The 24,627-nt window shown below is 36.8% G+C and overlaps 1 protein-coding gene across 4 annotated transcripts in view; it reads right to left on the reverse strand.

Annotated features, from left to right (window-relative positions):
* Window positions 1-24,627, reverse strand: part of INVS (inversin) — a 99,492-nt gene that overhangs the window by 27,140 nt on the left and 47,725 nt on the right. For all 4 annotated transcript variants that reach the window (XM_050709194.1, XM_035550618.2, XM_035550619.2 and 1 more), the window contains 5 exons: window positions 19,746-19,926; window positions 11,484-11,593; window positions 6,907-7,078; window positions 1,963-2,118; window positions 241-470 (listed from right to left, as the gene is read on the reverse strand). In XM_050709194.1, the coding sequence (XP_050565151.1) occupies window positions 241-470; window positions 1,963-2,118; window positions 6,907-7,078; window positions 11,484-11,593; window positions 19,746-19,926 (849 nt within the window). The remainder of the gene's footprint in view (window positions 1-240; window positions 471-1,962; window positions 2,119-6,906; window positions 7,079-11,483; window positions 11,594-19,745; window positions 19,927-24,627) is intronic.

Here is a 24,627-nt window from a genome sequence, read left to right on the forward strand (position 1 = left end):
TTGATAAGGCAAAGAAAAAAAATGATAAAGGAAAAGTGTGTCTTCAATTCATGCTGCATATTAAACTATTATTTTTCATTCAAGACTTTAGAAGTGAAGCCATGGGAAAATTACGTCAGGATGCATTTAATTTCATGATAAACAGCAGCAAAAATGCTTCTATGTCCCAGAGAAGAGAATGATCTTTAAATTTATGGTTATTCTTAAGTTAATGAAATAGCCTCATGAACAACAACATACCTCTTTATCCTGAATATTTGGATCTGCGTTATTTTCCAGTAACACTACCATGCAGTTAATGTAACCTCCATATGCAGCACACTGCAGAGGTGTTCTACCTGCATAATCCTGCACATTAGGGTTGATTTTATTTTCTATCAAGATTTGGCACACATCAGCATTTCCTCCCAGGGCTGCCCAGTGAAGGGGTGAATGGCCATCTTGGTCAACCAAATCTACTCTTGCTCCTCCTGTAACAACAAATCAATTTTTGAACAAGAAAATTTTGAACGAAGAGAAAACAAAGACTATGTTTATGTTCAACAGCAACTTTCTGGTAGACTGGCAATTCAGAGAAATACTTCTGAATGTAACATTAACATTATTATCTAAACTCAAAACCTAAACCAAAATGAATTGGCAATGAAATAATTTCAGTGAGGGTCAGTAAACTAACAGCTTCATAAGCTTTTGAGATCCTCTCAGATGCTTTAGAAACTTGAGATTTGTCAACCAGCCTTGAAAAATCTAGCTATTTTATGTTCTAGGCCTATTAATTTTAGTAAAACTTAAATTTCTTGATGACAATCACTTCTGATAACTAGACATCAAATGTAACCCCTTTTTAAATCTCTAAAGCATACAATATAGAATAAAAAGATAAAATATTCACAGTGTAAGAATGACAAAGTTTTTTTTTTTTTTTAATTCAAGCATGCTAACTCTTTTATGCAGATAATTAATTTCTCTGTGTTTTTGTAAGATGCAAAAAGTCATTACAAAAATAAAACTCCACAATTACCTAAACTCAAACTAGCCATCAACAATGACTGTCTGTATCATAAAATATTTAATTAATCATAACTTGGATTCTGATAACTGAGCTTCTTGCATCAAAAGTTATATGGCATATAGGGTTGGAGGAAGAGCTTAACAGGAAGTTAAAGTGCAGCAGTTAACAAAGGAAACCAAACTTTTAAGAAAAGTCGTTTGACAGAAAACTTGTAATTTGTTAGTCTGCATACTTCACCTGACAATAAATGGGATACTGTCTCCAGTAGCAGGGAGACTGCTTCTAGCCTACATCAAACTTTTCTGTGAGGTTAAAATGAAAGAATTTTGCATCTAAGATACCACTGTTTTTTCACCCTATTTTGTACAGTTCAGCAGAGCTTTCACAATTATATAAAATTGTGTGCATTATTAAGTCTCATTTCTGTTTACAATTAAAATACTGTTTCTAAAATCCAATTATGGGAAAATATTAATGATTTAGGATTTTTGATAACTACTTTAATTAAAAATAAGCATTCATTTAAATAGTCAAAAAGTTTCCAAAGACAACTAAAAGTGATGTCTGACATAGAGAAAGCTTTATGTGCTCTTATTTATTGAAAGAAAAAATAAAAAGAAGAAAAAAAACACCAAAACAATGACTTGTCAGGGGAAGATGTGGTTGAGAGACTAGAATGTACTTGAACAGGCTTGAACAAAAAAAAGCTGTGGAAAGAACTATCCCTGTTTTGAAAGTTTATATTTAACTCTTCTAGCCCTTTCGCACATTGCTCTGAAAATTTCTTTTATTTACTAATACTGTTCCACAAAGCGTACTTACAGACAATACTTTCTTTAGAGGAGTAATTTTCTACCCCCATTCTTGCTCTGCAATGCCGTTAATTCCACAGCCAGACATAAAGGAACATCAAAATTCTGAACAGGTTTGTAAAATTTTTAACAGCTGACCTTTAATGAGCGTTTGTATCACTTCTTTGTGTCCCATCTCACAGGCTCGGAAAAGTGGAGTGTGTTTCATGACATCCAAAGCATCCACCTGTGCATTATGTTCCAACAGCAATTTCACTGTGCTGACATGGCCAGAAAGCGCAGCAGCGTGTAATGCTGAAAGAATAAAGCAGTAAGAAAAAGAAATCACCATACCATGAGCTTTGGAGGTTCGCAATTAGAACGGTCAAATTAAAAAATAACTTTGATTATTTTGGTGGAAAAAGCTGCTTTTCAACTGTAAGAAACTGAAGAATCATAACAAATGACAGGCAATCACAATCCATGTTTCCTCGTCATACAAGCAATACAGCACAATAAGCAGAAAAGCTGTTAGCTCTGAAACATGTTTTTAACTTGCACAAATAGGAATTTTAACCTCAACAGCAGCAAAACTGGGTTATACTGATGACTGTGGACATTTACCAGCTTTTGCTTAAAAAATTAAGAGATCATACGATCTACTTCTGCCTTTGTTCCGTGGCATTTATTGCATTACCCCAATGGACATGAAATTGCCCATTTCCAAAGAAATAAAGCTTTCATTATTTCTTCAATGTCTTCTTGAAAGTGCCATTTTTTCTTTCAAACAAGCAAAGCTGTCTCAATTAAAACTAACTCCAGATAACAACCTAGCTGTTCATCCCTCTGCTTTTTTTTCAGAATTACTTGGAGAAAATTTTACACAAAATTATGTGGAAAGTCATTACATCTCACACAGTATCTGCAACTCTTTGCTTCCTTTAGAAAAGAGAAAAAGATATTGGACAAACCAGACAGTACATTTCCTCTCACCCTTACAGTTTATGAAGTTCAGTTGTATAAAAACTAGGCTAATTAATTTTGCAGACTCCTACTCTTCCGCATTTTTGTCTTCTCATCTCTGAAAGTACGCAGATTTCACCGAATCCAAACCAACAAATAACACAGAGCTACATTAGTGGAGTAAGACCACAGAGGCAAAGACATGGTGTCTTATGACTGGAGTTCCTAACACAGCATCCTGCTGGCACTGTCACCTGCAGTTGAGGAGAATGCTGAAATGCCAGTACAACCAGTTCAGGGTTCTTTCTGAAAGAAAGGCAAACTACAGATAGCAATGAGATTCCAAGCAAATGGAGGACATGTATTGGTGATTTCACTTACGAATTGATTTCAAAATGCTTTGGATTATTTCCTACAGTCAGCAATTGAATAAAATAATCTACATTTTCAGAGGTACGCTGCCTCACATCTAAATTATTTCATAGATGACAAAATACAAGTAATATAGAATGAAAATGCAAAAATGTGCAATTCATAAATCGCACATCATTTTGTGCTGTGCATTCTTATTTCCCTATGAAATTTCACAAATACTCGAACCTGGTGAGAATTCAATCTGCTCAAAGGAGCACGATGTGGGGCTGTAAACAGCGCCTACATGTTTCTACTTGTTTAATGTTAAAACAGGCAGGGTCAGGATCCAGTAGAGGCATTACAGAAAGGCACACCACAAAGGCCAGAGTCAGAAGGAATTGCTTCTTGAACTTTAGCCAGACTATCAAACTGCCAGGCTTTTTGTATTTGCCTGCCACTGTTTGCCACTGATGTTGCTTCAAGCAGCTTATGAAACAGTAGCCTGGCATAACCTGTTACACAGATGCTAAAACATGCAGATTGTTCATAATGACAGTGAAGCAAATCTAGCAGGATTGCACTGCCTTAAAACACAGATTCTCAAAATCAGTGACAGGAACTGGAGTTGTGGTACAGACAAATGAGGTACTTCCTACAAGAAATGGGGTCACGGCCTGAGACAATACGAGTTGTGCTGCCTTAATAATGGAAATGCTGCTGTTAGGATGGTACTAATGTTCAAAAAAAAAAAAAAAAAGGACACGGGGGCATTCATCACATTCCCGAAAAATATCTGTAAGCCGCAAGATCTGCGCTAGCTAGGCAAGTGGGTGGCTATAAGTAGAAATTTGACAGGAATGAGATCCCTGCTGCTTCATACAATTTGGATCGGCCCGGTTTTCATGTCCTGACCTCACCATAAACTTTAGGTTCTGGTTTTTGTACGGCACTTCTTATGAAACCAAAGGCAGTAAAGCACTCAGTCAGATGACACATGGGGTGTGTATAACAATACAATAGAAAAAGAGCTGCTGTGTCAGCTTGGCCGGTCCTTCCCCTCGATCACTCATTCTGACGCAGGCATCTCGTTTCGCACTTTGTGCTCAATATTTTCTTGTAAGCCAAATTTTCTGTGATGGGAGTCACGGTGACTGAAGAGATTCCTCGGCCAGCTGCTCACAATAGGACCGTTGTTGAGCCGACAGACAGAGCTCTCACCATTGTATGCAGTGACGGCAGAGCTATAAAGCTGCCCCTGTAATGCTCCTGCAGCGCTGCTCTACGAGAACAGTGAAATTCCTTTCCCTTGGTGTCATTCTCCTACACAATAAGGAGAGCCTTGCTGCTCTCTCGAAGCTCTGAGCTGAATGGAGAGCTTGCTCTTTTGAAGTAAATGCAGAAAGCTACGTTAACGCAGCAATATAACTGGGCTTAACCGGGTCTGGGCACAAAAGTCAGCAAAACACAAACTTGAACTCTCCTCAGCAACTGTATCCCAGGCACAGGGGCATGTAGGTTGTTTTCTATTACTACATGGTTTCCTGTTAGAATACAACGCTACTTTGCCCTCGCCAAAACTTGGGGAGGATTCGGAATCTTCAGAAAAAAATCAGGTCTGCATTCAGAAGGTGATTTAGCCCTGGGCTTCCTTGTAGGTTTACAGCTCACTATAATAAAGTTCATGCTACCGCACATATTTGCACAATAGTGAAATTCAGATTGCTTGACAGTAAGCAAAGAATGGCACAGCTCTGAACTTTAAGACTATTAGTGGGCTCTGCACAACGGCAGTTTCAAGTAAATGGAAAATCCATTAATTTCCTCGGATTAAAAGCCCGACAACAAAGTCAAGATTAGAAAGTGATTACACATCACTGCTACAAAAGGTGTAAGACTCAAGGATAATACAACCAACCACCTGAGTTATTCAAGCATGAAATCCTCAACTGAGTAATTTCAGCAGCACGGACTCTGACTAGTGTCTGCAAAGAGCAAGCCCCTTTATAAGGAGGTTTTGCACACAGCAACTACAACGTCACTGCTCTTTAAGGTCCGAAATACTCTTAGGCATTTAAAAGGGACCTGTCACAAAGGAACAGAACCAGGCAGGACTTCTAAAAGATGAAACAAAAATAAAGTGGTAGAGTATGTAGTTTGTAAAGTCATCAGACACAAAGGCTGAGATTTTAGAGATATTATCTGTCACCCTTTTTAAGACAAAAATTATAACCCATCATAACTTGAAAAGAGTGATCTTTGGTGTGCTAGTTTGTAAGGAAAGCAAGAATTCAGATTTTTAAATAGAACTTTATAATAACTGTATTTCACAGCGTAAAGACCACCCTAAAGCCAAAGGAAGTATAAACATTTCAAATTGCAAGTAATATTCTTACTTGCTGTTTTTCAAATGCTGAACCATGCAACTCTGACATTGCACTTATTTACAATTTTATGTAATTCAATAATAGAAACCATAAGGGTAATCTGAAAAGAGAAAAGCTGTTAAACTTGCTGTTTTTTTTTCTTGCTTAGGATACATTGTCACTGAAAGTTCTCTAAACCTAAGCATGCAGCTCGGTCCGGTTTGTGTGTGTGAAGCCAAGATAATGCCACCTGAGTACACTTTAAAACAAGGATGTTAACATTCATTTAAACAAATCTTACAATGCACATTCTTGTTTGCTCTGATTGCACATTTATGATTTAGTTTTCTTTTTAGGAGAAACACTGTCCACACAGGAAAGCGTCTTCAACTGTATTATTCACAAGTATGTGCTCTATCAGTGTGGCTAACATTTTAGTAGTTATTATGCATAAGTATACATTTCTGCACTTAACTTCTAAATTTGTGACCTGGATGTGACTGGTACAGGGCAGATCATGACTCCTCTCACACAGGTTACTCCTACAGACTGCTGCTACAAATTTATGCTCAATATACCCACACTCCTCTTTTTTTTTTCTATTCAGATGTCATCAGCACACTGTATGTCTCCACTACTTCTACTTTTATTTCCAACATTGTTGAAAATACATATCCGTCAACACCCATATCCCTGTCAGAACTGTTACTCTGTTTTTGCTGAATGTACTACATAGATACAATGTTTCTACCACATTTTTTTCCTTAAAAGAGATGAATTTACACTTGCTATTGGAAATTTGGAATTTCATGACTTGTGTGTTTGAATTCTGAAACACTGTGTTGTATACTTATCTTTTGCTTTGGGCTGACAATAGTGTGATAAACTTGGGTATTATCAAGTTTAACCTCTTGATTGGACAAAAGAAGTGCAATAGCTCTCTTTAGTACGCTATCTCTACACATAGCTATGTGTATTTAATAATTTTCATGATGATAGTTCAGCCTCTTCACTGGTTAGATTGTTGTATATTGTTTCAAGGTTAACAATGATAAATAAATAGAGGTTTTTAACAGGCATTTTCAGGGAGAGCTTTTTATGTAATTACATTTCATTTTATTCTTCAAAATACAGAATAGCTCTTCCTTTCCCATGATCAGAGATCTACTAAATAGCAACACAACAATACATATCCTCTTCTTGCTGTGTTTTAAATGAACCGGTCCAATCTGCACAGACACAGTTTGTTTCGTTCCCACAATAAGGCAAAGATGTAAGTCACATATGTAATTAAACTAATACAGAAATATTTTGAGGATTAAGCAATGTATCTAGGAAAAGATTACTATAGATGCTAACATTATTTGGTGGAAATCACACTAACTGGAAACATCCAGTGGCTCTTTACTGAAAGGCAACTTACCTGTGCCAGCATATTTGTCTGTCATATTGATATCAATATCCAGTTTCAAATTCAGCATAGTCCTAATGACATCGTCACTGCCTTTCCCAGCTGCCCACATGAAGGATGTTCTTCCCTCAAGATCTGAGTCATCTTTTACAGAAGGATGTTTCAAAAATACTTCAACTGTTTCCTGAAAAGACATACTATTGAAATTAACATTAAAAGGAATCTGTAACAAGAAGAAACTATTGTGTCTCATTTGGCTGTTTATGAAGCAAATCAAAGCTTCCTTTTTCCTTTTTATGTTTATATAGACTAATAGATCAACAGAAGCATTTTATTTTCTACTACGCCCTTTTCCTCTTCAACATTCATAGGCACATCTTTAACTGTGAGTTTAACAGTCATTCATTTTACATTCTTTTCTTTTTAGTGTCAAATACCATGTGTTCATCATAAGGAAGTGAAAGACACTGCTATCATTGTGAAGAAAGCTATGGGAAATGGGAAAAATATTATTGGCTTATCACGATATTACTGCAATGTTAAGATGCTAAAATAATTTTCCTTCATAATACTTCTCTGCCGTATTTTTTTTGCTTTAAACCTGAAAATGACTACACGTGCAAATACTTTAGCTTGCTTAACTCTAAGTCTGACCATTCAAAAAAACAAAAACAAAAAAAAACACAGGACTTTAGGAGAAACACAGACACATTTCCTAATATTCAATTATATCACGTTACTAATTACTGAAATGTTGTAAGTAAAAAAAATAATTAAGAAATTCTTTACACTTGTGTCCACTTGAGACTTTCCAATGTAAACGTCAGACTAAAATCTCTCTTTAAATTAAAGAGATTGATTTAAATAATTATTTTTTCAAATGCTGTGTTTGTGTTAAGCTCTCAGCAAACAAATCTACCTTCTTAGCCTTCTGCTAAATTCTTAATACGTCTCATAGTACAGTAAGGGTGAGGTAATCACTGCTGGAAGAAAAAGAATTGGGGGAAGGTTTTTCCTTTTCTATCTAATGGCTTACAAATGCTGTGTATCTAACAGTTGGTAAACACCTATTAATAGTCAGTGATGACTAAAATCTGAAAAAAGTGGGATTTATTATTTTATTAGATTTTTTTTTTTAATTTTAGTGTTAGCACTATTTTATCCTTTCCTTCATGTGACCACAAAAGAGCTCCATCACTGCCCTGTGTAGGATGAGAATTTCTTGGCTATAATAAAGCCCTGGCTCAAATGCTTAAGCTAGAATCATGAAGGTGTTTAAGAGGCTAAGTCCAACCGATCAGTTGATTTTTTTTAATTAGTATTTATAATTTCATCCCTCCAAAGAAGTAAGAAATTTCTCCTTTTTGTTAATGTGATCTAAGATCTTAACATCTTTGTGAATTTGGGTCCATATCTGAACTACCAGTTTACTGTAAAAAGGTCCAGCCAGAAATAATGAGGAATGTAAGCATTAAGCCTTCCACACAAAACAGCATGGGTTTATAGCTTTGTGTACTCACATTGACCACCGCTACACCTCAGATACAATCGGCGACTCATTAGGCTAACAACTCAGCACCCTACCAGAACTCTGCACTGCTTGATATCCTGCAAAGTGAAAAGCTGTAAGAAGGCTGGACCTTTTCAATACTAAGGCACACATTCTACAAGCATAAATAAGTAATATTATTTTTCCATTAAGTTTTAGCAAATCAACCTTTCTTTTAACTATGCTTTTTTTTCCTAGAATTTTTAATGGGAAAAAGTGGAAGAAAATCCCATACTGTTGTAAGAGTTATTTTCCAAACTGAAGATATCACAGCTTGAAAACCAAACTGGAATGAGATTAGAACAGGACTGTCAAGAAATCAGAAAATAAAAATATTAAATCATTTTAATTCTACATGTATTTTGTCATGAAAAACCACGTGTTTTATCTCTATTAAAAATGTGGAGAAAACAGAATAAAAAACAACAAAGCTGAAAAACAACAGTAAAGGAGGGAAGTAAACTTGGATCCTTTCATCCTGTGCTATCAAGAAACTGAGAATTACTAAACATTCAAAAAATAAGACATGGGTATCCATATTTCACTTAGTGGTAAATCTACACAAGTATGTGAAAGTGAAATATCTTGGATATCTCCATAAAAGTAATAAAAATAAAATTTACTCCTGCATTCTGCATATTAAGGTCAATGCTATCAGAATACCTGCCTTCACACATGAAATTCAGAAACTAAAAAAAAGGATGTCAGTTTGGATCTTTTTTATCTGGGATACAAAGGACGTGTAACCCTTGGGCAGCCTATTTGGGTGGTTATGTTGGGAATTTTTTCTTCTTATAGCTATTTCTTCTATAATAATCGGGGATAAGTTAGTCTAAAGAATAAATGCTTCCCCTAAATTAATTGCAACCTAAGTCTCTTCAGTCTCAAAAAAAAAAGGACAAAAAGGTCACAGAGTGAGTACATAACCTGAGGAAAAACAATAAAGAACAAGATACTGAATTCAGTAAAACTGACAGCAACCAAAATATTTACAATAAACAGAAAAGATCAAACTTTCTTCTTCTTGTTACAGACAAAGAAACATCTTATTTTAATGCAGAAACAGACCATGCCTGTCCAGACTTTGGCAGTGCGAACAGAAGAATAATGTGGTTCTCAAACCATAAATATATGGATGCTACTGCCAAAACAAACAGGGATGTGTCTCCACTCAGTTGTTTGACACTGTATATGGAATGCAGTGGTGGGAATTACTCTAGGATTTTTATGTAATAGGAAAAAAAAAAAAAAAAAAAAGAGAGAGAAGCTCCAGACAATTGAGGCATGCACCAACATTGGTGCTTGGATCGCATCATCAGCCAGCAGAGGCTTGTATATCTGTTTGAGCCTCTCCTGTTTCATTCGTCATGTAAGACAGGAAACAGTAAATTCATTGTAAGTACACAAGATTACAAAAGAATGTCTGATTCTATCACCTATTCTGCTTCCCCATAAAACCCAAAATATGTCATAGTTTGGCTGGCTGGCGGGATCAAAAGGCAGTAACACAATGAAAATGTTTCACACAACTAAATCAAGCTCTGAGAAATAAAGCCAGTATGAAAAATTATTTTGTAGGAATGTATCAATACAGAAAAGAAAAAAAAATAAAAGCATACAGGGATAATCACTATTTTGTAAATAAAAACATTCTATCTTTCCCATAGATCTTTCCCTGTTTAAGAGTCTGATTCAGACTAGAGAGAAAGGCTTTTACAGCATAAATATTTTAGGTATGTGAGTCAGACCCAAACTGTACATACCACATCATAATAATGGACAATAGTCAGCATCACTAAAACATTCTGTGAAAATGCATGAATTACAAATGAAATGGGCTCCAATGAAAGTCTAAAATAAAAAGATAAAACAAAACAAAATAAAACAACACAACTCTACGTTTTTACTTAGACCACCTTCAAAAAGAAGAAAAAAAAGCCATGTTGGTTTCACAAGGAAACAGAGGCCTGACAGCTGTGGTATTAATATATATTGGTCAGCTGCCTCCTGCAGTAGTTCTTCTGAAAACCATTCAAGATACAAAGATACTAAAAATTTATTTGTTTTATGAAAAACAACATGTTGGTGGCAACAAAGACAAAATTAGTACCCCTGTTAAGAAAATGGTGCAATATAAACTATATAACTACATTAATTAGGCACTAGATGACCCTTTATGTAATGGGAGATTATGAATAATACAACTGAAGAAAACTTAGACTGGAGCTCTTAACTTACTATGCATGGCATAATTCCACTGTGAGTGACAGCTCATTGTGAAAAGAGCCTTCCTAGCTTCCAGTGCTTAAGAACTACTTCTACAACCCCTATGGCCAGCAGTTGTTAAACTCCTGGCTTTTTTTTACTTAGCTCTACCGTATCTGATCTTGCTCTGGACAAAAATTACATATTCTACCAAAATATGAGAATTGGGCTGCCTAAGAAACCAATTTTCTTTTTAGTCTTTTTTTTTTGCCTAAACACTGAACTTTAAAAAATACGGTGATCACGAGGAACTGTGACAAAAGTTGTTGCTCTTTACCCATGCTTTATGAGACAACAGCTACATTTATAATAGCAAATATTAATTAGTTAATCACTTTTTTGAAGTCGAAGTCTGGTCTGGCTGTTGCTGAAGCAGCTGTGTGAATCCTGTTGCTGAAGCAGCTGTGTGAATCCTTATAGGGGTGATCTTCCTCTAGATACCTTATAACTGCTTGGATTTTGCTGAAATCAGCCTTAAAAAGCAAAAGCACTGTAAAATAGTAGGTGTCATTCTACTTTCCATTGAAGTACCAAGGTGAGTATCGTGTGCTCTGATGCAAACATATAAATCGAAGGGCCTTTGCTAATAAAGCAAATTTTTAAATTTATTTTTAGTAATTTGAAATTAAACATGTTCATATAACTACTAGGAAAACTCTGAACTAAGCTTGTGCTGACACTGTTTATGACTTCAAAAACAACTCAAATGCTTTGTTACACTGTAAATATTTCAGCAAAATACACTTACTTTACACTTAGGGTATGTACTACTTACAGCAAAGTTGCTCTGTGCCGCATAATGTAGAGGAGTTGCACCTTGGCTATCAGATGGGATAGTTCCAAACTTATTTCTTTCTAATAAGAGATGGACAATCTGAGCATGACCTGAGAAAAATGTAATAAAAACATGTATTTATCAAACCCTGAAGTTAAACACTTCCCTATTAAAAAATCAGAAGAAAACGAACAGACGTCAATAAATAATGTTTGTGTTGTAGCCACAATGGTCTAAACACTAAGAGAGAATCATAAGACTTGATAATCGCACTGTTAAGCCTGGCATGCACCTTATTCCCAATAGTATTCCAGTTCCATATTCTGTACCCTCATTTCTAAGGCACGCCTACAAATCAGAATGATGAATGACTAGGAATGTGTCCCAAGAAAGATTTTATACTTCTTTCAAAGGACAGCATTAGAGCACTTCTTTAAACAAAGAAACCAGCATTAGCTGGTCAAAAAAGTGCAATATTAATATTATAATGAATGAGGTATGTCCAGAAAAAGCTTCTGATGATTCAGCTGAGACGCTGCATTTGACCGACAGCCAGTCAGAAGCAGAAAAGTCAGCATAGACTAATAATGATGTCCATTTGTCCATCATCCAAGCGTGGATTCTTTATTCAGGTTTTATTCATACAAAATTTCAAGTAATTACTTACTATTATTAATTACGTACAGCAGAATCTGGAGCACAGTCTACTACTACCAGTTGCTATATCTGCAAAAACCACCAAGCTGACACACACAGCTCCTTCCATTAAAAGATTTGAATGTCTTCAGTTTAAAATCACAAAACTGGGGAGGATGGGTAAACTTTATATCCAACTCACAGACAGGAAAACAAAGACCCAACATAGTGTATTACTATTAAAATCAACTGATCCTCTCATATGCTTTCTTCCACAGGCATATTTAGCTCACAGAATATCTGAATAATTTAATATTTTAAAGAAGATACTGTAAGGCAAAAAATAAATAAAAATCCTTTGACTTTACAAGTGTAATCTCCCAGTATCTTGTGTGAGAGCAAAACAGCCTATTTTGCATTATGCTCCTTTTGCACAATTGACATAAATCGTTAGAATAAATGAAGAAAAAAATAGGTCAACTAGCCATAGACTACTTAATGAAAACAATAATGGTATGAAAATGTAGCTTTGTAACAGATGTAGTATGTAGCTTTTCAAAACCTAAGAGGTGAAGGGCTAGACAAGCTTTCTTTTGCAGAATAGCACTTTCAGACGTTGTATGTATAGAAGGATCAGAAATGAGAGAAAATGGTCAGCTTGTGTCAAAAAGGATGAATAGTCATTTGGGATTTTTTTTTCTATTTTCCTGAAGGACATGGAACCAATAGCTTTAGGGCGTACAGGAAAATTCTTCTTTCCTTTCAGCAATGAAGACAAGCCTGGAACCACAACACCACACACACTGCCTCTTCCTACCAAAAAAACACTATAGAGAAGAGACATAATGTTGCTATCTTCTTCCCATCTCAGGACTATTAAACAGGTGCACTGAAAGAAGCTGGTTCAGAGTGCAATTGCAGCAGAAAAACCACAGGAGTACAGAAACTGGAAAAAAGTTGTCCAAACTTTGAGTACACAAATAGAAAAAGAGCAACTGAACTCTAATCAGGACAGGAGGTCTACCTAAATCATCTATAAGAAGAAAGACTTGAGGGGGGTTGAAAAAAAAGAGTTGTACTCGGTGAAACAGTAAATAAACTGGTGCAAAGATGGATTTTACTAGAACATTGATAGTTAGATTTTCCCAGGTAAACACTGAAACTCCATTCTCGAGGTCAAGAACTGTCATTTCTGCAATACTTTTACTTAGAAGACATGCAACTTGGGTGAGACTTTCACGTACCTTCACAAAATGAGAAATACCAGGAGCAACAATACCATGAGGTACAGTCACACGCAACCCAGCAACCCATCACCTTTAACAGAATATCTGCACTGCATCCCCGCAATACTAAAAAACTCCTACTATTAAGACCATTTAATAACATCATAGACCCGTTGAGATCTATATACAACATGCAGTATGTAACTTTGAAAAGAACCCTGAAAATTAATCATGAGTTACCAGTAAGAAGTTCCTTACGGGCATATGCCACTTAGAGACCTCATCAAGTTCGCAAACGCTCTGGTGGTCTTGGCACACCTTCCCCCTTTATCCCACTTTGATAAGACACTCCATTTTTCCGGCAGACAAAATTCTCTCTTTAAACACAATCGATTTCAAAACACAATAAATATTGCTTCTTGGACAGAAACAAGTGATAATGACTGTTTCTTTGGGGGACTGATCTGAGGACACTTAAAATGTTTCACAATTTCTCTGTGGAAATTCAATGTACTAACTTGAATGCAAATGCAAATACAAATTTGAGAACTCAAAAACAAGCAATCAAGCAAACATAAACAAACTACATGTATATTGTCACTGGAGTTGCAATAACTTGTTCCACCAAACAACTTGATTCTTTCATTGGCATTTTTTGTCAGTAGTGTCCCAAAGGATCACAGGGATGAAGTCTGTTAAAAGGGGAGTGAGAATGTTGGAAGATTCTTTCTTTTTATCAAGCACTCCATTTATTTTCTTTCTTTCTCCACTGAGCAGAATGGAAACGAGGAGGTCAATTTTCAAACTTGTATTGTTTTTGTGCCTGTCTTTTTATGAGGCTCATTTTCCTGTATTTAGACTATTTATATTTAATCAGGTTTTTAGCTATTTTGCAAAGATACAGTTTTGTAACCTGTAAAACCAAAGAGCACAGAATTCACATATGTAACATCATAATTTACAGAGCATCTGAGTCTCAGGAAAGTAATGTGAACAGAAATAAACTTTCCCTGAGTAATCAGCAACAGCATAAAATAGAGAAAAAATCTAACTGATCATGTTTTGGGGAGGAGCTGGAGTAATTTTTGCCATTATTTTTTGCCTTTGCAATATTTCCTTTACTCTCTTGTGAGGGCCATCTCATTCAGTGCCTCTTAAAGAGGACACTAGTAGAAGTGAGCAAGATTTCCTGCTAAGTCAAGTCAAACTTGATCTTTTTTCTATTTTTCATAATAACAAAGCAGCATAACTTGGAAGAAAAATAATAATACAGCCATTGATACAAGCCTGAGGACTGTCTGGATACATAATAGTTTTGCAGAAACAGACCTGGGGTCCTGGTGGACAAGCTGAACAGCAGTGAGCCCTACTGACTGGCAAAGGACAACCACAACTGGGCTGTATTAACGAGAGCATAGCCAACGTGTTGAGGTAAGTTGATTCTTCCCCTCTACTGAGTACTTGTGAGACTGGATCTGGAGGACTTTGCACAGTTTTTGGCCTACCAGCACAAGAAAGACATTGACAAACTGGACTGAGTCCAGCGGAGGACCACCGAGGTGGTTAGGAGGTTGGATGGTATGACAGATGAAGGGAAGCCAAGAGAGCTAGGTCAGTTCAACATTAAGAAGAAAAGACTGAGGAGAGATCTCATTCCTACAGCTGTCTGAAGGGAGAACATAGAAAAGATGGAGCAGGCTTTTCTCAAACGTACGCAGTGATAGGGCAAGAGGCAATGAATACAAGCTGCAACAAGGGAAATCCCAGTTTGATAACTGGGGAAATCTATTTCACCACGGAAGTGGTCAAATACTAGAACAAATGCCCTGGAAGACTGTAGAATCTCCATGTCTGGAGATCCGAAAACTCAACTGAACCAAGGCCCTAAGGAACCTCAACTAACTGGGCCTGCTGTGAGCAGGGGCTTTCACTGGATGACTTGCTTGTGTGCTGCAAACTGAAGTAGGTAACAGATAAACCATTCACACAGTAGAAGCTCGTCTATGCTTCCAGACTATCTAGGAACTTCAGGGTGTCTGCTTCTGAGGGGGAAAGAGAGATTCTAGAAGCTTCTAGCAAGCTCCAGCACTGTCTAAGGACCCATCAGCTATTCAAGGAGTGCTCTGACACTTTGCCAGTTGGACTCTCTGACCCATCAGACTTCAGATGACTCTTGACTAGTGGGTGTAAAGCACCCATTCAACTAATATTAGGGAGAGACCTCTATAGCAGCCAGGCCTAGGCTTCAGCTCTGAGAAGCAGTAGTTTCCACAGCAATCTGCATAGACGGGTGAGCAGGTATGGCTGGAAATTCTGCTGATGGCCATGTGCAAGTGCTCCACAATGCTGGTCATGGTCTCCAGAACCAATCAAAATTATTACCCCTGGCACACAGTGGACTCAACCCTAACAGAGTTCCAGAGAGAGAATGTCTTGGCCTGCAGGGAGAGTCCACTCCTTCTGGCTAAGGCTGGGGCAGCAGAAGATGGTATCCTTGCCTGCAGATGGAATTCAGTTGAGAATCTGTGTCACCACATTAAGGAGTTCTGGGAGGAAGAGAGCGGTACTGTTCTCTCCACACCAGCCAGAGGACCAGCACAGATAGATGGGCTATTCATGAACAAGCAAAAATTGGCTAGGGATGTGACATTCAGCAGTAGTCTTAGTTGTAGTGACCATAAAATTGTGGAGTTCAAGATCCTGAGGGAAATGAGGAAAGATGGTAGTGCATTACATACCCTGGACTTCAGGCAAGCAGATTTTAGTTTATGCAGGAAAACTGGTAGCTGGGAAGCCATGCAGGCAGCTGTGAAGAGAAAAGAAGCTCACAAACATTGTTAAGTATTTAAGGACAGCTTCCTCCATGCTCTAGAATAGTACATCCCAATATTTAAGAAAAGAAATAGACACACTAGAAGACTAACTTGGCTAAGCGTGGAAGCTGTGACAGAAATCAGATGCAAAAAGGCTATACAGGAGGTGGAAGCAGTGACAGGCTACTAAGAAGAAGCTTATAAACATCACTTGGGCACATAGGGATGGTGTCAAGAAAGACAAAACTCAAACGGAGTTGAGACTGGCAAGGGATATCCCAGCCAATGAGCTGAGCTTCTGCCTCTACACTGACAGTAAGAGGCTGAGCAAGGAAAATGTGGGCCTGTTCTGAATGGTGTGGGTGATTTAGTGAGAGCAGACACAGATGAGGAGTAGAGGTACTCAAGGCCTTCCTGTCCTCAGTCTTCCCCAAGAAGGTCTCCCAGGACTCTGCTTAGAGAATGGATCAAGAAGGTCATACCTGACCAACCAGATTGCCTTTGATGATAAAAGGACTGGATCTGTGAAAGGAGGGAGATCAGCAGATGTTACTTACCTTGACTTTAGCAAGACATTTTACAGTATCTCCCCCAGTACTTGTGCATCCAAGTTAGGGCATTACAATCTGGGAGCATGGATCACCAGGTGGGTATAATGCTGGTTGGATGGAGCTCAGAGGACAGCAATTAATGGGTTGTACTATGCCTGAATACCTATAACAACAAACTATCTCAAGGATCTTTCCCATGATCCATCCCACTGAACATCTTTATCAGTAACCTGGAGCAGGTGACCGACGACAATCTTAGAAAGCTTGCAGATGACACCAAACTGCAAGCATCAGTTGATATATTCAAGGGCAAGGCTGCCATCCAGAGATAACATGACAGGCTGAAGGGTTGGGCCAACAGAAACCTTGTGAAATTCAGCAAGGACAAATGAAAAGCCCTGCACTTTGCATCAGGTAAGCAACACTGCAAAAAAGGACCTGGCAGACAGCAAGCTGGATGTGAGCAAGCAGCATTGTCCTAGTAGCAAAGAAAGGTAACAGTATTCTGGGTTACATTAATAGGAGCACGCCCAGAGGCAAGAGATGATCCCTGCTTACTTAGCACTTGTTACAACATACCTACAAAACTGGATCAATTTTTGAGCTTTCCAGTACAAGAAATATGCTTGCAAACTGGAGTGGGTTCAGCAGAGGGCCAACGAGATGGTAAAGGGGCTGGAACAATATTATTATGCCTGTAATTCCATAGTCAATACACACATTAGACATCAGCATTTCAAAGTGCAACAGAAATTGTCTGTGAGTAATTGAATCATACTGCAAAGAAGGAAAACAATCCCCAAAATCAAGGACTCGGTAAGGTGAATGAACATACAGCCTCAGCAAGAATCAGTAGATAGTCAAAAGCCATTGTAACTTTAATATCCTCAGAATTTTTACAGAAACTGATGAGCTTATCCACTGATTCTTTTACCAGTCAAGATTTTTAATGCCTCATTGGAGGAGGAGAGGCTGAAACGAAGCCAGAATGATAAGTCATTAGGCTCAAGAAATGGGTTATTTGATGTTGACAAATCATAGTCTGACAAGTCTTTTAAGCACTTTGCCACGAGAAAGCCAGTGAACAAAAGATCTTCACAGTCACTCCCCAACTCATTACAAAGTACTGTAAAGGATTCTACTATTTAAAGGTCTTGTTTTTATAAAATTAATCACATGGATGATTAATCCTGCAGCACTTTGTGTGCTTCTGGCTTCAACTTTGCTGCAATAGCTTGTCTATGAACGATACAGTGAATGAATATCACATGCGATGCTAGCTCTGCAACTTCACCCTGGAATTCATTTTTTTTAATTCCAGTTAAAGAAGCCACCCGGTCACTGGTTCCACAGTTTTTCCATAGACTCTGCTTTTATCAAGTCATTTAATGTTGAGAATATATCTTCTCTTGTACATCTTCCCTCTAGTGGCTCACAAAGTAGTTCTTTGTCTACTTCATTATTGAAGAATAAGCTAGCAAATACCTAAAGCTGAGACAGTTAGAAATATCTGTAATTTCATTCAGTTGTACCACAAACCTCCCACACTGCATAACTTGCTCTAGTATCTGTTTCTGCAGATCTTCAGCAATGTTTTCTATACTTCTTCCAACAGTATTTGCTGACAAAGGAATGCACTTTAGTTTGTTGCCATATTGTTTTCCACACACTATTTTACCCATTTTTGCCACCGCAGGCAGAACAAGTGTTTCCCCAACGGTATGCAGCTTTTTGTTTTTCGCTATTAAGCAACAAACAACAAAAGAGGTTGCCAAAGATTCATCATTTAGTTTAGTGAAATTTTGTAAAGCACTGGATTGTTTATTACATGACTTGAAACACTGTTGGAAAAAAAATGTAGAGGTTTGTCTTCATGTTCTTGATGCTTAGCTTTTTAATGTCTTGCTAATCATGATGGCTTCGTACGACCGTTAGTTTATTTCTCAAGGCACCTAGGGCAAGGTTCATTGTTAACTATAGCAGATGTCAGTCCATATTTCAAATAGTCTTATTGATAACTGGTAATTTTTTGTGTATTATTACCCCAAAAATATTATATATTATAGTCTTATCGATAACTTTATAGACTTTGATAAGACTTTGATAAGTCTTAATGATATTATAGTCTTATTCATAACTGGTAATTTTTTTGACAACATATTGTCAGATTTAATTAGATTGTCTTTGTTTTTACCTCAAAAAGTGGCTGATGGAGAGTCCCAGGAATAAAAGAAGCATCAACTCTGCCATTTTCTTTACGTTTGCTTGTATTGGCATTATCAGTATTACCCACAGTTACTTTGCAGGTATCTTTTAAAGTCACTTGTTTATTTTATGAGTGGTAGTTCAGTAAAAACTAGATAATATAACCTGTAAAACTACTTAACTGGGTACATGCAAACTGCAATGCACCACAATATGCTGAAAGCAAATGAACAAGGGAAGACACAATGATCAACCCCTCTCCATTGTGGAGTGCCAACACTTCTCAGGGCATCTTGCAAGTTGTACACGACTGTCTGACATACAGACTGAGTAAGGGTGCCAGTGTCAATTCATACAAAAATTAGTAAAGTTTTTTTTTTTTTCCAGATGAAAAATAAATATAAATAGAAGTTCTGATATTTTTTTCATGCACCTCAGTGCAGTGTCTTAGGTACAGTCTGGAGTGTATACATACCTCTTTGGAGGCCCTGCTCTAGAGTACCATTTTTTTTTCAGTCCCAGTTTCCTAACAAAACAGTTTTTTTACCTATGAACACACAAGAACATCTCACACACACTAATTGTTACTAAATCATGAATATATATAGCCTGTTGAGAAAATGCATTTTACAGTGCTTTGGAGAATCTGGAGCTAAAGAAAACCAACATTCTACACACAAACTTCTAATACTGGTCTAGCAAAAACTGAATATTATTGTTCTAAGAGATTAGTTAGCATAATGCAATGCCTTAATTAAATAAAAAACAGATACAAAGATTAAACACCACAATCAATTAATAACTAAACAACTTCAGCATTGTCCATTTTACCAAGTAAGGCTGCCCAGTGAAGAGGAGTTCGAAACAAGTTGTCGTAAGATGTCACATTGCAGCCTTCATATGAGGTCAGAACATCAACAACTGCCACATTCCCATCAGCAACAGCAAAATGAAGGGGAGTTCGTCCTTCATAGTCTTGCCAGTTAAGCAGAGATTCCGTAGGTGCAGCTTCCTTTAAAAAAATACAAAATTCAAAAAATACTTAAGACAAAGAGAAAAACTCAACAGATATTTTGAGTCTTACAATAGATATCTTCTATAGAGTCATCCTTGTTCAGTAGGATATAGCTCTCCAACCAATAATTTTTTAATTTTTTTTATAGCACAAGCTATTTTCAAGTATTTCTTCTGGAATTTTATTTAAATATATATGTAATTATTGTTCAAGATCTGATTTTCAGTACATGCCCTGTGGTATTGTCAATCTGTGCAAGTGACTCCTTACACAGATACATAAAAGACAATCCTCGGGCTCTTACGAAAATAACTGGATCTTCTTACTTGATTTTCAAAGTTGAGATATTTTGAAATATTCTACATATTTTTCTCCTAGGACAGCCCCCTTTTTTCACAAGTTAATCTTACAGCTTTCGTTATTATTACATTTCTAGTATTTTAAAACTACATGACTATCCACCAGAGATGTCAGTCTCTAGCTAACAGGATAGAAATAAGGGATAGTACTTCTAATGAATGTATCTACTTGTAATGACCTTAATTTTGAACATACAAAATCTTTAAAAGTATCATGATCAGTCATATGATCATATAACGTAGAAATTAATAGATATAACTTGAAGTTTCATCACATTTTCTTTAAAAATATGCTAGATTACTTTCATGTAAGGCCTGCAGGTATATAGTTTCATATTACGATGATTTCTTCTCATCAACTTTTTTCTAAACAGATTGCTCTTCCTGACTTTCTTTCTGAGGCAAATAACAGGTACAAATGAACATCATTTTAGCACTGCAGAGATCCACAATTGGAGAACATGATAAAGCCCCGTGAAATATTAGCTGTAAAACTCGTTTTCCAAGAAAAAGAAAAAAAGAAAAAAAAAGAGGTAGCTCTAAAAACAACAGTAAACCGAACAATAGAAATTCAGGATGCAGGACACCAAGCATCTAGAGCAGAAGTAATATGTCAAAACAAGAGATTAAATAAACTATAGGGAGCAAGTCTGCTGTTTTATCTGCAGTGATTCAAAACAACAGCTCACTGAAGTCGTGTGAATTCTGTGCAAAAGAGAAAAGGAACATAGTCCTGAGATTTTTAAACCATACTGACTTCCAACAGTAGAGTGGGTCTCAAACCATGATAACCAAGAAAAACGATCATCCTGAAAATACTGTGCCACACCATGCCCCACAATATACTTATGAAACAGGAGGGAGAGACTGTGATCAGTGCAGCTTGTTAATGAAGCAAAGTGAGTTCTTGATCCTTTTCTCATTAAATTAATTGCAACTTTTAACATATTTGTGTACTTCATAAAGTAATGTAGGAAAAAATCACTTGTATTTGCATTATTTGAAATGCAATATTACATAGAAAATTAACACCTAACACTGAGAACGATAAATCAAGCGGCAAAAAGTCAGGATATGGTTTCTACCCCAATATTAATCTACCAAGTCTATACGTTCTATATGTTCTATTTATTAGATTAGCTCCAAATGTATTTATTGTTTAAAGTTAGTTACATTTCTTAAATGCAATCTGGCTACATTAATACTGCAGTAGTAACCTACTTTGCAATGCCCTGATTCTTTGTATCTTGCTGTCTTATTTTCAGAAAATGTCAACTTCCTAATATTTGATTCATTTTTCTGAAGTTAAACATTTACTAACTTTCTACACTGCATGTAGCCACTATTCATGTTCCCTATTTTACATATCTAAAAAATTGGATGCCATTTTTTAAATCAGTAGCATTAGCCATGTTTGGGGAGGCAAAAAAAATTACATACTTGAAACATATTGTAGTTCATTACCATGTCTAGCCACTAGCACAATAACAGATTTTCTATTAAAAACATAAGTTGATAAATGTGAATCTCTAACTAAAAAGAAAATCAAAGTTAAAGTTGTTACATGCACAAACCACAGTAATCCAAGCATGAATACCACTATTCTAGTAAGCATTCAAAAGCATTTATCTGAGCCATTACAGTGAAAAGTGAAGTCTTATGCTCTTCCCTAGCTGTAATACTGCTCAACAGAAAACTGTTACTATGCTTATTTCCTTTCTATTCAAACTGCTCAGCAGGGGGAGTATAGAGCCCGCTGCAGGAAAATCAGAAGCAATCTTTGAGAATCACTTAAGAATGACTAAAAATGAATGAAGACATGCACAGTTCTAACTGCACCAGAGGAAAACCTGTTTGAACAAAACAGGAAAAAAAAAAAAAAAAGAAGAAATCTTCTTTTCTTTACCTATAATTTATTGATGTAAACTAGAAAGCTAATTTTTGAACCTTCCAAAGCACAAGGACATATTAAAATACATGACTCCTAAAACTCCTGGCTAAAAGCCACAGGTGTTCCACAGAACATACCCCTGTGATCCACAGCATCACTTTTCCAAAATGATATGAAATCTTTTATTGACAGAGTCACTATTTACATTCTAGTCTAAAAGTACCCATGTTTTTTGACCTTTTTGTCCACTTGAACAAAAATTTTGTAGGCCTCTTTGTGCTCGCATTCAAGAGCATAATTTCTTTGCGTTATAAGTGCTTTATCTGTAAAACTAGCCACAATTAAACTGTCACGTTACATTAATACCTTAAGCACAATACACAGAAGAAACTGAAGCTACACATTCTTTCTGCAGCAATTAGAACAATGGAATGTAGGCAACAAAGGAAAGTGTTGTATAAATAAATGTCACGTCTCTTACCATGAAGAATAAACAAAGAGAAGAGATATAAAACAGAGACAGAGTACTAAGCAGTTGCTTCCACCATATTAATGGAACCTTATTCTGTTCTTTTCTCCTTAAATCTTCCCAACGTTTTTCATGTAACCAAGCACTGCTGAATCTGGAAAGGTGGAAAAGGAAGTTGACCATGAGAGGATCTCCAGATTACAGTTTCTCCCTACTTTGCATGTTTACGTCCTAAAAATTTCATTGGTTCCATTTTCACTGTATGTCATGGATTTCGATAAGAGATGTAACCAATTGCGTATAACTGCCACCAGTGCAAACTGAACTTACTTTTTCAGCATTCAGTTCAGCTCTTTTCATTATTGCTTAGTTTTACTATCCCAATGGTATAAGTACTGTACAAATATGAAACAGAACGACAATCCTTACTAGGAATTTAAAAACATGAGACAACAAATGGGTGCATACAGATGGCAGAGCACAGAAAAATCAAGACAGTATTTTTCAGTATCATAGACTGTGGCCTCAATAAAACCATCAGCTTAACTTTTGTTGAGGTTTTGTAAAGCAGCACTAGGCAATTCTGGGTAGGACACTGGAGAAAAGTATTTTTCTGTGAAATTCTTCCACAATGTTAAAGATAACATTACAGAAACAACAGCAATGCTATTTTTTGTAACTTAGTCAACAGACTAAGACTGCCAATGCAGATTGACCAGCAGCAGACATCAATATCCAACTGCTATCTGAGCAACAGCACAGAGCTTACAGCACTCTGTGATGAAAGCAAAGACAGTTTGCGTTGGATGTGACAGAAAATGGAGAGCGCCAGTAACATTGCCAGAGTCATAGGCCTTTTGCGCTACTATCACTACAAGACTGTACTAATGAATTTAGAAACGCCATTACGTAAGTTAAGACACAAGATGACAGAAATTTTAACTGTATGTGTGTGTACATTAGAAACATGCAGGAAGAATTTGAAAGAGTACAGAGTTAACCTGGATGTGAAGACTGGGGGAGGAATGAGGACCCAAGGTAATGCTTGGGCAATAGATCTGGAGCTGGGTAATATGATGAAAAATAACTGAGAAAGTAGGGGAGGATTGTGAGCTCTGATTTAGCTGTGTTGACTTAACACTGCTACATAGGTATCTATAAAGGTAAGTAGGAAAACCACATCAGTTTGGAGAGAAGACAAGATCATACCAAAGGATTAAACTTGAAGGCCCCACCAAAAAAAAGGTATTTATACTTAACACCACATTCAATCTACAGATAGATTATCTAGTAATGCTTCTGAATCATCAACTTTCACAGCATATCCTGTAAGCTAAATTACTATTTCATTTTAACTTGTAATATACTACTCCCGTCAATAAGCTTATACAGGTGGAATATAAAGAATTCAGTTGATGCACAAAAAAAGACTAGAGAGAAACAAGAATATGCTCTTTTAGCCGTCAGAGGGGAAAAGAAATAAACAAAAAAATAAACACTTTACCATGGTCAGGATTCTCAATTACCTAAAGAGAATCTCTGAGAACACCTTGAGAAAGATGATAAATATTTTTGAACTTTTGTAATGTGCCTGGCTGGGACGCAGCTAACTTTCTTCCTAGTGGTAGGTATGGTGCTAGGCTTTGTGTTAGTGACTAAAATAGCGTTGACAACACACCTGCATATGGCTATTACTTACCAGTGCTTGCGCAGTGACAAGACTTTCTCTTTCACGCCCTGCCCTGCTCACTGTCTCCTCCCAATAAGGAGGCTGGGGGTGAGCAAGAGGCTGGGAGGGGACACAGCCAGCACAGCTGACCCCAATTCCTTACCGTATAACATCATGCTCAGCAATAAAGGCTCAGGGAAAGAAGCAGGAAGGGAGGAGATTTCATGGTTATATCATTTGTCTTCCCAAGCAACTGCTAAGCATGCTGAAGACCTACGTACTAGGACGTGGCTGACTTCTGCCTGCTGAT

The sequence above is a fragment of the Cygnus atratus genome, chromosome 2, assembly GCF_013377495.2.
Source record: "Cygnus atratus isolate AKBS03 ecotype Queensland, Australia chromosome 2, CAtr_DNAZoo_HiC_assembly, whole genome shotgun sequence".
NCBI classification, from domain to species: Eukaryota; Metazoa; Chordata; class Aves; order Anseriformes; family Anatidae; genus Cygnus; species Cygnus atratus.